At 45.5% G+C, this 15993-nt stretch overlaps 1 protein-coding gene across 2 annotated transcripts in view; it reads right to left on the bottom strand.

Annotated features, from left to right (window-relative positions):
* Window positions 1–203: 203 nt before the first annotated feature.
* Window positions 204–15993, bottom strand: part of nlgn2b (neuroligin 2b) — a 66824-nt gene continuing 51034 nt past the window's right edge. For both annotated transcript variants that reach the window (XM_056284453.1, XM_056284454.1), the window contains 5 exons: window positions 10241–10426; window positions 3286–3551; window positions 2940–3093; window positions 2425–2791; window positions 204–1137 (listed from right to left, as the gene is read on the bottom strand). In XM_056284453.1, coding sequence (XP_056140428.1) covers window positions 204–1137; window positions 2425–2791; window positions 2940–3093; window positions 3286–3551; window positions 10241–10426 — 1907 coding nt within the window. The remainder of the gene's footprint in view (window positions 1138–2424; window positions 2792–2939; window positions 3094–3285; window positions 3552–10240; window positions 10427–15993) is intronic.

Below are 15993 nucleotides of genomic sequence, written 5' to 3'. Positions count from 1 at the left end.
AAATCTTACAAAGTGCAGCTTTACTTCAGGGCTGAAGAAGGACAGAGAGGGGACGAACAAATATGGAGATGCGGTGAAGGACAGAAGTGCGATGAGAGCAAAGAAAGAAAAGAGAGAGAGAGGAGCACAGCAGTTTGTGTGGTTCACTTTGCTCGGTGCATCTCTGTAAGCCCTGAGATGGGCAGCAGAGGTTGTGCCTTGTCCTATACGCGGGTGGTGGAGTGTTGGTGTGGCAGGGCATTGTTGCTGTGGCTGGGGACAGGGGTAGTAGATGGGGCAGGGACAGGGGGGTAAGTGTTGAAGGGGTGAAGGGACTGCATGCCGCTGATGGTGCTAGGGATCATGGTGATGGTGTTGGCCGTCATCAGTGGCACGTCCTCCGGTGCCCGCCGCAGGGCCAGAGTGTAGTCAGGTGGGCACACGGGAGGCCGCAGGGGCTCCAGGTCGCCGTGGACACCGCGCGATGGGAGGGGCGTGCCGTGATCCAGCTCCACTCTTTGCTGCTTCATCTGCAGCGACATGAGCTCCTCTTCCTGACTGAGGGCCAGGTCGTTGTGCGGTGGGGCCCCTACCACTCCCATGCTGACGCCCATGCCCATGGCAGTGCCACGTTGCGGGGACAGGCGGCGATGACGCCTCTGCAGGAGTTCCTGGCGCTTATCCCGTTTGTAGTAAAGGGCGGCGAAGGCCAGCACGTTCAGGAAGAGGAGCGAGGCACCAACAGCAACCGTCACACTCAGCTCAGTGGAGTAATCCCTGGTCTCATCTGGAAAGGGAGGATAGCGGGGCCGCTCAGAACCTTCAGGATCTGGATCTGGGGGGTAGGTGGAAATCACCGGGTGTCGAGTAGATCGAGCACCAGAGCCATGAGGGCCTTTCCAGCGGTTGTTGCCTCCAGGGGGCAGGCGGGTTGTGAAGGTGCCAATGATCTCTGCACAGAGGCTGTGGAGGTGTGGTACCAGTTCCAGCCAGAAGGCCACCTTATTTGCCCTGTAGTTGTCTCTGACACGAGGCTTCAGGCCAATATGCAGGTATTGCTTGTCTTTGGAGCTGAACTTGGTCCAGATAACCTCCTCGAAGCGATTTGGCTTGGTATGGATAAATTTAGTGTCCTGAGGAACTGGCAGGTTAGGATCCCTGGAAGAGTGTAACAAAAACAAGGAGCATTATTAGCCTTTTATATTGAGACATTACTAATAATAATGATAATACTCTTTAACAATAAATAACTAATTTAATAATCACCAATAAATTACAAATCTATACCTTAAAGTACTGACATTCTTTCAACTTGCCAGTACACGCAGTATAATAAATGTGTTTATTAGAGTGAAAACCTATCGAGGAACTTGCTACGGGTATTAGTGAAAAGGAAGATGGTTAGGAGCTTATACGTCATTGGAGTTATCAAGTCTGCATCAGCAATCAGATGTTTCATTGTACTGGGTCCTCAACACTGCAAGAATACTAATCTGTAAATTCTATCATCATCCTTCACACGGATCAGACTTATACTCACGTAAACTCAACTTGAATAACCATGAAATTACTCTTGTACTTGCACTCACACTTTGCACAAATTATCTCATTGAATAATTTCTGAATTATTAGACTCACTGAGCTCATAAAAACAGGCCAGTATGAGCGGGTGAACTGCTGGGCTGAGATGACCAAAACCCACAGAAACATTGAGGTCTAAATAAACGGTGAGTGGTTCCACACCTAACACACCACATGCCGAGACTGCATTCCTCAGTATGCATTTGATCTCCACCTTGTTCCTTGAAATAGTTCATTTATTAATGGGGAACAATCACGATTTTTAACACTATCTCTCGCTCTCTATATATATTGATCTGTGTGTCTCTGAAACACCGGTGAATTTGTGCCCACACTCTGGCAGTCAAGCAGCAAATGTGAAAATTTACTTCCTGGTTTGCTAGGGCAGTGGTTTATGTGAATAATGACATTATATATATATATATAGAGATATTATTCATGTTTGTTTTATACATCTGAATGTACCATTGAAATTCACATTTTCTTATACATATAATGCAGCCTATTGGCAAACCAGTATATTTTCACATTCATGAATTGGTGGACGCTTTTCTGCACAACTTTGGCGATAGGCTAGTAATAGAGTCTCAGCCTCGCAATATATATATATATATACACACACACACACACATATATATATATATACACACACACACACACACACATATATATATATATACACACACACACACATGTATATATATATATAGATAGATAGATAGATAGATAGATAGATAGATAGATAGATAGATAGATAGATAGATAGATAGATAGATAGATAGATAGATAGATAGATAGATAGATAAAGTTGAAAATCGTGATTGTCTCCCCTTGCAGGTGGAGTATCTTTGATGCTATACTTGCCCTGTCTTGGCGAAGTTGGTCCAGTAGGTCATAACAACGGCACTGAGCATAACGTCATTCTTGGAGAAGTTGCAGGGGAAAAGGTCGGTAGCTCCCACCATGGGTACCCCAAAGACATAAGGGATCTCATCCCCGTGGGCTGCGTCAGCCCACTCTGGCCTTGCTTCAGTCTGGCAGTGATGGTGGAAAGTGTAGAAGTAGACGGGGGACTGGAACTCAGCGTGGAGCTTGGCCGTGGCCACAGCTGGCGCCACCCACTGGTGGTCTGTGAACAAAGCGAGGAGGGTCTTCCTACGCATATCACTGTTGTCCCTATCAGCCCAGTCTGTGTACATGAACTTTATGGTCTCCCTCAGGATATCTTTACCTGGGTAGAAACAAGACCTGTACATCAGTTTGTGTGCTGGGGTGGATATCAGGGGCATAAACCAAAGCTTTAGTCAAAAGGATCTGTTTTAAATGCATAATGATAATAATAATAATAATAAAAATAAAACAGAAAGCAAAGATCTGACCATCAGGACATCCATACAAATTGTCCACAAAGTTGGAGATGGTGTAGTCAAATGAAGCGGATGTTATTCCATCCTCTCCTTCACTGTCATCCACAAACTTCAGGCCCTCTCCCTGGTTGACACCCAGCAAAATGTCATAGTTCAGGAACTCCCCCTGGTGGTGTAGTACACACACGCACGCACACACACACACACACACATACACGTGTGTCATATTAACAGAATGCAGTGGCAGTAGTAAGTTATCATACACACACAAAATGAGTAACAAGGGATGAGTGCCACGTCACAGAAAACCAGCTCAGAACCTTTTGTTGTATCTAGTGAAGCCGGGGTGTAAACTAACTTGCTGCATGAGGATCTCCGGATCGTCTGGCACCACATCCCCATCCACGACAGGCCCAAAGGCAATATGGTAGCGGGCAGGCTGGATGTCCTGGTCGACCAACTCACGGAAACTCTTCCTCCTCAGGCAGTCCACCAGTTCAGCCATATCCACCAGACTACATCCCACCTTCCTGGCCAGGATCTTGGTGTACATCAGGGGTCGATAGTTAACAGACCAGCTGGAGATGGCTGAGCCACTCTGGGCAATGGCCCTCTGGAACAGACCTATATTTGTACATGGATAGACATAAATGAGATATACATTCAAGGCATCACTTTAACAGAAACAAAAGCACAAAAAAAACCATACCCACTCACTTGAATTCATGGTTTTTTTCACTCCTTCTGACATACTTTTTCATTGCAGCTGACGAGGCCTTCAAGGCAATCCAGAGTTAAGTACATTAAATAATGCATATGTTGGAGGAAGAGCCATGGTGAAGTATTACATATGGAGTGAGCTGCATTGGAGATACCATGCTGTTTTCGAAAGCCCCGAAAAAAAAAAAATCTTGGTAAACATTAGGGTTGGAAAACACGCTGGCTCAGTCACATGATACGACAACGGACAGCGGCAAGGAAAAACGGTGACAGATCTGCAGAAAGCGGTGGATGTTAATGCTGACTGGTGGGCTTGGTAGCTGTATTGAATAAGAAGAGACAGAGAGTGAACGCACTGCTGCACTGTTATGTAAAGTGGCTTGTTGTCCCTCTGTTTTATCTGCAGATTCTGTCATTAATATTTAAGACCCCCCCCCCTATATTCTGCATGTGCCCCTCCTCCACTCCGCTCCCTGTGAAATCAATTAAGAATCCTCTCAGCTGCAGCCCGGCTCTTCCCTCATCTCATCGCTCTCCTACTCACAGATACATCCATACTGAGGAAGCTCACTACAGACCTATACTACCCCTCCACCACGCATACATTAAAATCTATATGGAAACATCCGCAAAGTGCTGGCTGATACTTAATAAATACTACAATTATTTCTCGCCGGACACGCTATTTCCAGTCCATTTCGGCACATTGAAATATTCACATCCCCGCAGCTGATAAAGTCTGAACTGAGGCACTTTAGAGTCACATTAGAGTCCTCTTAAGTGTCATTAATAAAAGCCATAAGGCTCACATTAGCAATGAAGAAGACATCATGGGAGCCAGTCATCAGTAATATGAACACTCTCCTTGCATATGAGAATCAATGTGAGAAGCTTTTTTTTTCTTTTTTTTTAACAAGCGAGCTAAAACTCGGAGAGTGAGTTGAGACATACCAGTGACCACCAGTTGAGGGCTTTGACATGCGAGCCAGTTTTGAAGATTGAGTTTTGAAAAGACTGACATGATTACATCATGTGACACTGACTTGACCCCCTAAAAGAGGTTAAGGCATCAGTTTCCCCAAAGACTCATTCCAACATTAAAATGGACAACTGAATAGTTGTTTTATTATTATAGTGGTTTATGTTCATTATTCTAGCCTAAAATAGAAGAATACATTTGGGGGACATGAATACCTCACCCAAATTGGCCGCAAACCACCAATTCAAAACGCCTTTTAACTTGTATGTATGACATTTGGTCTTGAGATGAAGGTCATGATGTGTGTACAGGTTTTGTATCGGTGTCCATGTCCACTTTGGTTGACAGTGTGTGGACATTGCAGATGTAAGACAGTACAGGGGGAATTATGAAAAGACATGAAAGGGCGAGAGGGCAATAAACTTTGCTGTGTTTTGATCGTTACAGTATGCTGGTCATACTTTATGTATGGGGGTGAAGGGATCGTCATCAATGTGTTGCTTTTATGGCTGCTGCGATGATTATGCTTGTTCACTGATGCAGGGCTGCTGAGTCTGTGTTTGTGATCTCAGGTTTGTCTTTATGTTGCACTTCATGCTGCAATACTAATTGCCCTTCGGGGATAAATAAAGATGAAGTTGAACTTGAAGTTAAACACTGGACAAAGACCATAAGCTTTTTTCAAATCCAAAATGTCACAAGTGCACGCCACACACCTCAGTTTACTAAGAGCCAGATTTACTTAGAGTCTGTGAGGTTTTAAAGACCTTATGTGTTATATAGGGCCCATGCAATTTTTTTTTTGGGGGGGGGGGTTTGGGGGGGATTCCCCCCCCCTTTTTTCCCCCTGATTGTACTTGGCCAATAAACCCTACTAGTCCGAGCCATCCCGGTTGCTGCTCCACCCCCTCTGCCGATCCTGGGAGGGCTGCAGACTACCACATGCCTCCTCCCATACATGTGGAGTCACCAGCCGCTTCTTTTCCCCTGACAGTGAGGAGTTTCACCAGGGGGACGTAGGGCATGGGAGGATCATGCTACCCCCCCCCCCCGAACAGGCAGCCCCCCCGACCGACTGACCAGAGGAGGTGTTAGTGCAGCGACCAGGACACATACCCACATCTGGCTTCCCACCCGCAGACACGTCCAGTTGTGTCTGTAGGGACGCCTGACCGAGCTGGAGGTAACACAGGGATTTGATCCGGCGATCCCTGTATTGTTAGGCAACGGAATAGACTGCTACGCTACCTGGACATCCTAGGGCCCATGCATATTTACCAGTGTGTTGCAGTATGTGTCCTTCGTGGATGAAATAAGAAAAGTGCCATCGTTTGAAATGGGCATGTTTCACTTATTTCACATGTACTTTTTGACATTTCAGCGTGACACCAATAAAAGATGGAAGGAGAAAACAGACATTTACCCATATATCCTATGAATAGAAATGCATTGTGGCTGGTGGCCTGCTGTGGCACAGGTAATTGTTTCTATTATGAGAAAAGAAGGTGTTAACCTAGTTTAGGGAACAAATGCATGCATGGTGGCTGTTGATATTCATAGCAGGAAACATGGTGACATTGTTGGTAGGAGATCTGTGAAAAGATACGGTGTTTTTAAATAAATATCACTTTTTGACATGTCCGAGGAGAATAGCATCTAAAATTACAGGCTCCTGGGTTATTCCTGCTGCAGCTGAATTATTTTCTGGGATGCTTTTCATTGCTTCGGGCTCATTTCCACACACAGTGGCTGGCACATTTGCTGGCATGTCACCATATGTTGCAGGCCACATCTTAAATTACTGCAATTGAATTTACATAAATCAGCACGCTGCCACTGTGTACATAGTTTTAATATATTAGAAAAATGCAGTGAAGCAAAACTTTAATGTCAAAATTATTATTTGCAGCATGTTTTCAATCTCTAGTCCTATGCCACTGGAACAGACTAAGCACCATTTTTCATTGACCTATTTTTTTGTCTCAGAATAAAATGAGGGATAGAAATGGACTTTTTCAGTCAAGATTTTGTTTTAGGTTCAGGTAGTGTGCAAGACTGATGAAGGGTCATGTCAACATAAAGGCGTGGTGTTGGCACTCGCTAATGTTAACTAGCACTAGCCAAACTTTTGCCAAAGCTGTGGATCACACTTAGACCCTTCACATTTGCATCCACAAAGCTAATAACCGATGTTACGACCACACATCTCTGCTACCACCAAGTCCCTGTAGTCTCACAATGTCAATATTTAACACAGGGCGCATTTTGCAATGATGAATGTGTTTCGTAGCAGTTGCAGTTTGGTTTGGCTGAAAAACTGTAATTAAAACTTAGATGCTTGAATTACAGAATTCTGGTGAGTGACTTGTTACTTTGTTGAGTGACTTGTTACTTTGTAATCACTTGAACTGATACAACACAACAACGGTTATTCATTAGATCCGTTTTATAAACGTGGATCGTCAAGGTGCTCATCCCAGGACCTTTTCCGAAAGGCAAGGTTGATGAGGAGATTATTTTTCTTGCGCAACATTTCCCATTAGTCATTAGTGCCCATTGGTTGTTGTGCCCTGTTGCTGAAGAAGTAATCCTCCCCCCGTTTGGTGGGATCTTACAGTAAACAATGTTTTGATTTATTAATTTGTTTGAATTTCCGCCCCTTTTTCTCCCCAATTGTATCTGACCAATTACCCCACTATTCGAAGCCGTCCAGGTCACTGCTCCACCCCTCTGCTGATCCGGGGAGGGCTGCAGACTACCACATGCCTCCTCCAATACATGTGGAATCGCCAGCCGCTTCTTTTCACCTGACAGTGAGGAATTTCGCCAGGGAGACTATGCTGCCCTCCAAGGAATTTCTATCTCATTTCTGTATTTTTCTAAATAGTTTTTGTTAGTCTAGCACTCCCTGCTGTATTTTCGCAGGATTTTGCAGTAAATGCTCTCAGCTCCTCATCACTTCCTGTGCAGACAGGGAATAGGAAGTTAGGAAGCACATGGCCTAGTAGAGAGCTAGGATTACATTGTCAGGAGCTCAAGATGAATCTGATGCCATCCGGTTGTTTCTCAGCGGAGGCATTGCTTTTTCACTCCTGAGTTTAATTGCATAACTATTGAGAGTGAATTAAGGTTCGGAGCTAGAACGCTACATCCTGACTCCCGTGTAATTTTACATGGAGTTTGGCTGGCTGTCTAGCTGAAGTTGCGACACCTCAGCAAGGGCATTGCAGGGGCGTAATGCGTGGTAGGATCGCTTTATTCCCCCCAGTTCCCCCTCCCCCCCGAACAGGCGCCCTGACTGATCAGAGGAGGTGCAAGTGCAGCGACCAGGACACATACCCATGTCTGGCTTTCCACCCGTCTGTAGGAACGCCTGACCAAGCCGGAGGTAACACAGGGATTCGAACCGGCGATCCAACACGGGGATTTGAACCGGCAATCCCCGTGTTGGCAACGGAATAGACCGCCACGCCACCCAGACGCCCAATTAGACAATGTTTTTAGTCAGGGAGACTGACTGGGACACCTCAGGATGCATCAGATAACTTGTAAATGTCTGTACAACACATTGGGACCGAAGATCGAAAGGAGTAACACCAGATTTCACAGGCAGGGAAATGAAGTTATAATCCTAGCGTTGCCAGTCTGGGCTGATCTTTCACCTTTGAGTACACCACTGGTCAAACAGACATGCATGTTTCTATACAAAATCAACAGGATTCGGCTTCATGCAGTTTTCAGATCTGCCATCTAAAGCATATCCCCCTGGATTTAGTTCAGCAATGTGTGAAGGATAACAGCTTGAACAATAGCATGATGTGAATTCTTGGAAGGGAACAAAGCGCCATCCACCTTCTGGGCCTTTCCAACCAGATCACATTGAGGGATTAGTGACCAAACATCTGGCGGATGTTTTAGGGACATGGTCAGCCCTTCAAACATTATAATTAAATACGTTTCCATTGCATCATTGTGGAAAGGTGGTGCAACCTGGCTGATCTGACCTAAATCCAGCGCTGACATTCCTCTTTCAAGTCTTACGCTTGAGCACTTCTATGAGAAGATCTCGGGCTCCTTGGAGAATTCCCCGCTGTCATCACAGGATATCTGAAAACTTCAAAAACCTGCAGTCTTTTGCATGTCGTAAGACTTGAATATGTTCAGTTTCGTGGTATTGACAAAGTATTTATTCAGAGAGTTTGCCTTTTTACGCTTTCGTCTATTTTCCATCAGCATTCCAAATGCGAGTGATAGGGGGGTTGCCTATGGTTTCCTTGACTAAATTGCCTTTTGCCCATACATAAAACACGACGAATTCATATTTTACCTGCACATCAATTTCAGCTGCTTGCAATAAGTATCCATGATGAACATCATTTTTATTTAGAAAAAAATCTAATTTCCTGATAGTTATTTCACTGAAAAGACAGAGAAGTGAGGGTATTTGATGCTTTTTAGTCAGAAAAAAAAGTCCATACTGCATAGTACCAAAGCCATTTTCCTTATATATTGCTTAAAATATCTGCATCGATATCTTCGATAGATCTGCATAACACAAATGATACAATGGTGACATGGGTGTGTGATGAGGCCAATGATAGATTTCAAAAGTCAAAATAAAAACTACATTTATTATATTCCTTTCTGCATGGGGTTGGTTTTACTGTGAGAGGTAAAACAGTCCTCACCAGTGTAATTCAGAGATTCACAAATGGCACTTGGATCCCATAGAAATAGACAGCTACAAAACTGCTTTTGGAAAACACTTTCTATGATCTTGCATCTATAATGCCCTATAAGCATCTATAATGCCCATACTTTCCTATAATGTGTATTATAATGACTAACGGCTATGACTGAAGAATGTAAAATAGCACTGAAATCTCATTATACATCTCAACAAAACTTCAGCAAAACAAGTTGGCTATGATGCATTATGACATCTGACAGATAAACAGACTAATGATGACATATTTATAATGCATAAATCCGTTTCAAATTGATAGTGTATCATAAAGGTGGGTATGAGGTGTTGTGAGGGCATATACATGTTATAATGAATCTTACAATGACTTATAGCTACACTTATAGGGCGTTATAGATGCTTATAGGGCATTATAGATGCAAGCTTCATAGAAAGTGTTACCCTGCTTTTTTCCCGTGCAGCGCACATCTTCCTCTTGTCAATTCCAGTATTGTAGAGATTGACAGTTTGCGTTTGCTGCAATTTACCAATACATTCCATGTAATTAAAAACAAAGCAAAACAAAGCAAAACAAAACAACCAGCCCTCCCATTTCTCCTCCCCGTGCCTTTAATTTTGCATTTGGTGTATACCTGCCAGCAAGCCAGTCTCCATGTGGGTTCTGTCTAGTTCTTTTTTTTTTTCTCCTTGTGTTGACAAGCTGCCGGTGGAAGTTCTGGATGACACATTTTCCTAAACCAGAAGCGCCTCCTCACTGATTCCGAGGTAATGATGCTGCGTATGAGCGGATTTGATTGGTTCTCCATCGACTTAAATCGCGCCACCACACGCCTTTAAAAATGTCATCCTGTAATGGAGTTTATCACTGCTAAGACAAGGGAGACTCTGACAGGGGGGGGGGGGCCTTACCCTCCGAGTGATGGGAGAGGATGAGCAGGTTGACGCACGAGGAGCCCGCTCCAGAGCCAAAGATGGTGATCCTCTCGGGGTCCCCCCCAAAGTGGCCGATGTTTTCATTGAGCCAACGCAGGGCCTGGATCTGGTCCAGTAGGCCATAGTTTCCTTTGGCAGCCTGATCTCCAGTGCTCAGAAACCCTGCGGGGAAGAAGATAACAGAGAAGGAAGCGTGTCAGCATAACAAACAGATGGGGAGCGGGGCAGACAGTGAGGGGAGATAGGATAATAGAACAGAGTGTTTTCCTTGTTTGTTTTTTTTTAAACATCAGCAACAAACGGTAGATGTCGTCTTGTCGTTGCAAGTGTTTCTGATGCTCCGGCTCCTTGCAGGCCTCAGGAGCTTTCAAAAAAACAAAAAAACAAAACAAAAAAACAAAACAAAACAAAAACTTAGCTCATAGTTTCAAGTTTTTTTTATTTATTATTTATTTATCCACGGCATGGCAACTTGTTGTAAATACCCATCCCGTCACATCAACACAACAGAAAAAGAGCTCATTAGCAGAGAGGAGGGCGAAGAGGAGACGTGCTTCATCTATAGGCACGGTGCACACATGTTACACACATGCCAACAAAACATAAATAAAATGGAACATAAACTCATCTAAACACACCACAGAACCCTCATACACACATACGCAAACATACGCACAAACACATACGCACACTTTATTGTTTTCAGGTGATACTCTGGTCAGATAAATTGTTACTTCCTAATAAACTCGCGTGCTTTTTAGCACCATAAGGATTACATCGGTATTGTCCTCATGTGTTCAAAACTGGGCACTCTTGCCAACACGGGGATCACTGGTTCGAATCCTTGTGTTGCCTCCGGCTTGGTCAGGTGTCTCTCCAGACACGATTGACCGTGTCTGCGGGTGGGGAAGCGGGATGTGGGTATGTGCCCTGGTTGCTTCACTAGCGCCTCCTCTGGTCGGCTGAGGCGCCTGTTTGGGGGTGGAGGGTGGGGGGGGAACCAGGAATAGCATGATCCTCCCATGCGCTACATCCCCCTGGCAAAACTCCTCACTGTCAGGTGAAAAGAAGCGGCTGGCGACGCCACACGTGTCGGAGGAGGCGTGTGGTAGTCTGCAGCCCTCCCCGGATCGGTCAAGGGAGGGTGGAGCAGCCACCGGGACGGCTCGGAAGAGCGGAGTAATTGGTTGGATACAATTGGGGAGAAAAGTGAGGTAAAAAAAAAAATCCAAAAAAAAAAAAAAACTTGGCAGACTTTCATCTGGAAGCCAATGGCCCGGGTGCCCGCTAACACAACACAGTTTATAGTGGTTTTAATGATGACAAAGATGGATCGTGAGCAGCCGCCATTGGTCACTGCTCAGCTGGCGAAGCTGTGAGGACGCGTTATACCTGTGACACAACAGTTCATGCACGGCAAGCTAAACGTGCACCGAGACCGAAAGCTGGGTGTTTATTTGTCGAGAAATATGGTAGGCCGTATTCTGGGGTCTAATCTCCATACTTGCACTCTCTCATTACCACTCACAAAGACCTACCCTGACACGGGAGACAGAGAAGCAGACTCATGAGTTATGTGGGGGGTATTCAACAGAGGTGGAGAAGTTGGGAGGCAGGCTGTGAAGGGTAGAAAGCAGATTACAGCACAGATGGCAGAAAAGGGGAAGTCAGCGAATTGTGAGGTAAGTTAAAGAGCGAATTAAATTTTACTGTAAATGATTATAATGTACGTAATGGCGACGGTGTAATGACGGCAGTGATGATGAAGATGGCGATTATGGTGATAACCTGCCCACGTTGACTCCTAAATACTGAGATCTTTTGTTTTTACTTCAGCAATAAACAGCAGGATCCCGGTGTCCCTCACACACACACACACACACACACACACACACACACACGCTGGTAGTCCATCGAGTCCCATGATGACACTAACGGTGTGTTCTTTGAGGACTGTAGAGTCCAATTCTTGATCCACAAGTTTTCCTGCACGTTGGGCATGTGAAGTCTGAGTTAGTGGGGGTTGTTGTCATGGTTGTGTGTCTCCTTAGTCTTTTCTGTTGTTTTTTCATATTCCTCTCCATTTCCAGGCGGTCTATACGTCTGTGGCAGAGCTCCCGCCAGTTGGAACGGTTGATGGCAGCTTGCTCCAGTCTCAAGGGGTCGATACAACACTTCTTCAGCAATGTTTTTAGCTGGTATTTGTATCGCTTCTGCTGACCACCTGCAGACCGGCAGTCCAGATGAAGCTGTCCATACAGGACATGATGTGGCAGGCGTTCTTGAGGCGTCCTGATGACATGCCCAAGCCAGCGCAGTTGGTGTTCAGTGACCGTGGCTTCTATGCTCTTGCCGTTTGGCCTAGCAAGAATCTCAGCATGAGGAACACGGTCACGCCATGTGATCCCCATGATTCGCTGCAGACACCTTCTGTGGAACCGCTCCAGCAACCTTAAGGTGGCAGCTGTATGTGACCCAGGCTTCACAGCTGTATAGGAGAGTTGTGATGCAGATGGCTTTGTAAAAGGCAATTTTGGTGTGCAGGTGGAGGTGTTTGTTTTGGAAGACCTTACGTCGGAGTTTGCCGAAGGCTACAGAAGCTTATTTGATTCTCTTATGAGTTTCGTGATCAGTGTTGCAGCCCTCAGAAAGGATGCTGCCCAGGTATTTGAAAGATGGAGCAACTGAGAGTGGCTGGTGTTCTAGTATAGTGAAGACGGGCATAGTGGGTGGGGGGGCTGGACCTACATTGGCATAACAACTCAGTCTTGGTGGCGGTCTTGACTGATAGACCCAGCCTGCTGTAGGCATTCACAACTGCGGCAGGGGTGGTTTGCACACACACACACACACACACACACACACACACACACACACACACACAGGCAATATTTACCCCAAATTCTTAACACCTTACTACAGTACCATTTCTCTTCTTTTGCCTGTGTGTTGTGTTGTGTTGTGTTGTGTGTGTGCACCTGTGTGTAACATTAACCCTGTTATTGTGTTGACAGCCCTCGGCCCTGAGCGCAAAGCCTTTGAGCTGGATCTCCCCTCGGGTTTAGCGGCTACCATGGGTCCAAATGGTAACGCCAGCTGTGAACTGACATCCCCGCAGCTCGTGGCTACGAGCACCGTGCACCCGGCCATGCTGTTGCATTGCAAGTTCGAACTTCAGCACGGCGTGCCGTACAGTCAGTGCTGGGGCATAGAAACAGCCGAACGTACCCCATTAGATACGAGATTAGCCCCCCTTTCACGTTTCCACCGATGTAAAATATGAGGCACCACCCTCTGAGGAACACACACCAACATGATTTGGTTTGAACTTGAGAAAATATTCAGTTCGGTGCAAATCATTCTTACCCTTACCCCCCTACCCCCACCCCCCACACACTGTTAACACCACATTTCTGTCTAGGATGACATGGCCTAGCGTTAACAAATATTTCCTTGCTAAATATTTTCCGAGATCTCGTTTTCAAGGTTGTGCTTTGCCCTTGTTCATGTTTTATAACAGTGTTGGTTATGAATGGGTAGAAAGGCAGGCCACTGAGGGCACTGCTGAGGAGCCTCATTTCCAGGCGGTTAGCTCCATAACCTCAGTGGCTACATACCTATTAACACTATTGTGGATGATCGTAGTATGTGGGTCTTTCTTTTTAAAGCTGATCTGTGCACAGGCAAAGCAGGCTGATGTTTCCCCAGCGACATCTTGCACAGTATTTGTTCGGCCCATTAACATCGCTCACATGTAATACATAAGTAGATATAAAAAATAAAATTTTAATTGTTATCAGATAACTGCTCTGGAGGGAAGAAGTTTGATTGGAGAAATAACAAAACAGAAACACAGTGTGTGTGTGTGTGTGGGGGGGGGGGGTCAATGAGGAGAAAATCTGGGGAAATACACAAGTCTTGGCAGGGGTCACTTTATACAACAGTTCCCCAGCAGTATTTTTTTAAGAGTCCTGTCTGCTATTGAACTGTGCCTGCGCAAAGTTCCCGAAATGCTTGTTTTCCATCTACAACTCAGACCTCTTCAATTATGTGTGTCTGATTGTGGACTTCAGGAGGTCTAGAAGCTGCAGCCACTCCCCCATACACATCAATGGGGTGGAAGTGGAGCGTGTTTCCAGCTTTAAATTCCTTGGAGTCCATATCAGCGAGGAACTTTCCTGGACATCAAACACCCAGGCCCTTGTGAAAAAGGCCCAACAACGCCTGCATTCCCTGAGGAGTGCCCGTCTATCCCTCAAAATTCTCACCAACTTCTACCACTGCACCATAGAGAGCATCCTGACCAGCTGCATCTCAGCGTGGTACGGCAACTTCACATCAGTAGACCAGAAAGGTCTGCAGCGGGTCGTCAAGGCGGCCCAGCATATCACCAGTACCCAGCTCCCAGCCATAAAAGACATGTATCACAAACGCTGCCTTCGAAGGGGTCTCAGCATCAGCAGAGATCCCACCCACCCCAACCATGGACTGTTCTCCCCCTGCGCTCTGGGAGGCGCTACAGGAGCCTCAGAGCTCAAAAACAGCTTCTTTCCCCAAGCTGCTGCCGACCTGAACCTGGCTACCCACTGAATGTCTGTGGATATTTTTTAAATATTTTGTACTCGTGCTCTTTTTGACTTAGTTTTAGCTTTTGGTCTTCATGAGTGTATGTCTTCTACTGTGTTTGTCTATATGTCTGTCTTGCACTGTTTGGTGAAGCCGCAGCCCTTATTTCATTTTTAACATGTACCTGCACATTGTTTTTAATGACAATAAATTGAATTGAATTGAAATATGACTTAGTTTAATATGATCAAATAAATAAATGACGGCTCGGGCCTTCAAAAATGCGAACAAGTTCAGTTCACGGTGCGAGAAAAAGGCTCCAATCTTAAATAGGTGACAGAATCCCGACTCGAGACAGTCGTCTGGAAGTCTCCCCCTCAAGCTGTTTGGGGGACACGGTCTAGTCAAGCCAGGAAGGTTGTCCTCACGTTGTCAGTCGGTCGATCTCCGGTGACCTCATACCCCGTCGATGTTAACCGGCTAGTCGAATCCCAACTCCCGAGTAAGTGTCTCTGCCTCTACAGCTTCCTGGGCCCGGCAATAAGCCGCCCGCTACAGTTGCCTGGCAACAGTGCGGCGCTTCAGGCAAAACTATATGGACGCAAACACTCACAAAAGCACTCGCATACACAACCTAAGGCACTTAGATATAAAAGTGCACAGATGGATTCTCTCACACACACACACACACGTGCGCACATATATCCGAATCGAATGCATGCTCACGTCATCTATTGCATAATGAAGTAGTGACTGAGGTGCCAAGAAAGGTTAAGATGGATAGAAGAATTTTTTTTCTTTTCTGCCAGAGCCGAAGATAACACAAACAACTCTCCTTTCCTCCCCTCTTCCCTTTTCTTCTCTTCTTTCAGTAAGTTTTCCCCCTGATTCTCTCCATCTGCTGAGCTGGGCTTCCTGCTGACTTTAGCGCTGAGAGCAGCAGTTTACAAGGCTGATCTCATGCATATTCAACACTTGCTTTAGGTAATGGCCAAGTAACTGTGAGGATAGTCTTCAGACCTCAAAGATAAGGAGTGAAAAGGGGCTGAATGCATGGGGCGGCGGGGAATCGAACTATAATGAGCAATGGATTGAGGAAAATTTCAAATCTAAAGCAATAATATTGATTCTAAATGATGAGGAGCGTGTTATAAACAGTCCTC

The sequence above is a fragment of the Lampris incognitus genome, chromosome 8 (assembly GCF_029633865.1).
Source record: "Lampris incognitus isolate fLamInc1 chromosome 8, fLamInc1.hap2, whole genome shotgun sequence".
In the NCBI taxonomy this organism is placed as follows: domain Eukaryota; kingdom Metazoa; phylum Chordata; class Actinopteri; order Lampriformes; family Lampridae; genus Lampris; species Lampris incognitus.
The sequence above is the reverse complement of the archived record's forward strand: the minus strand, read 5'-3'. Positions and strand labels throughout refer to the sequence as shown.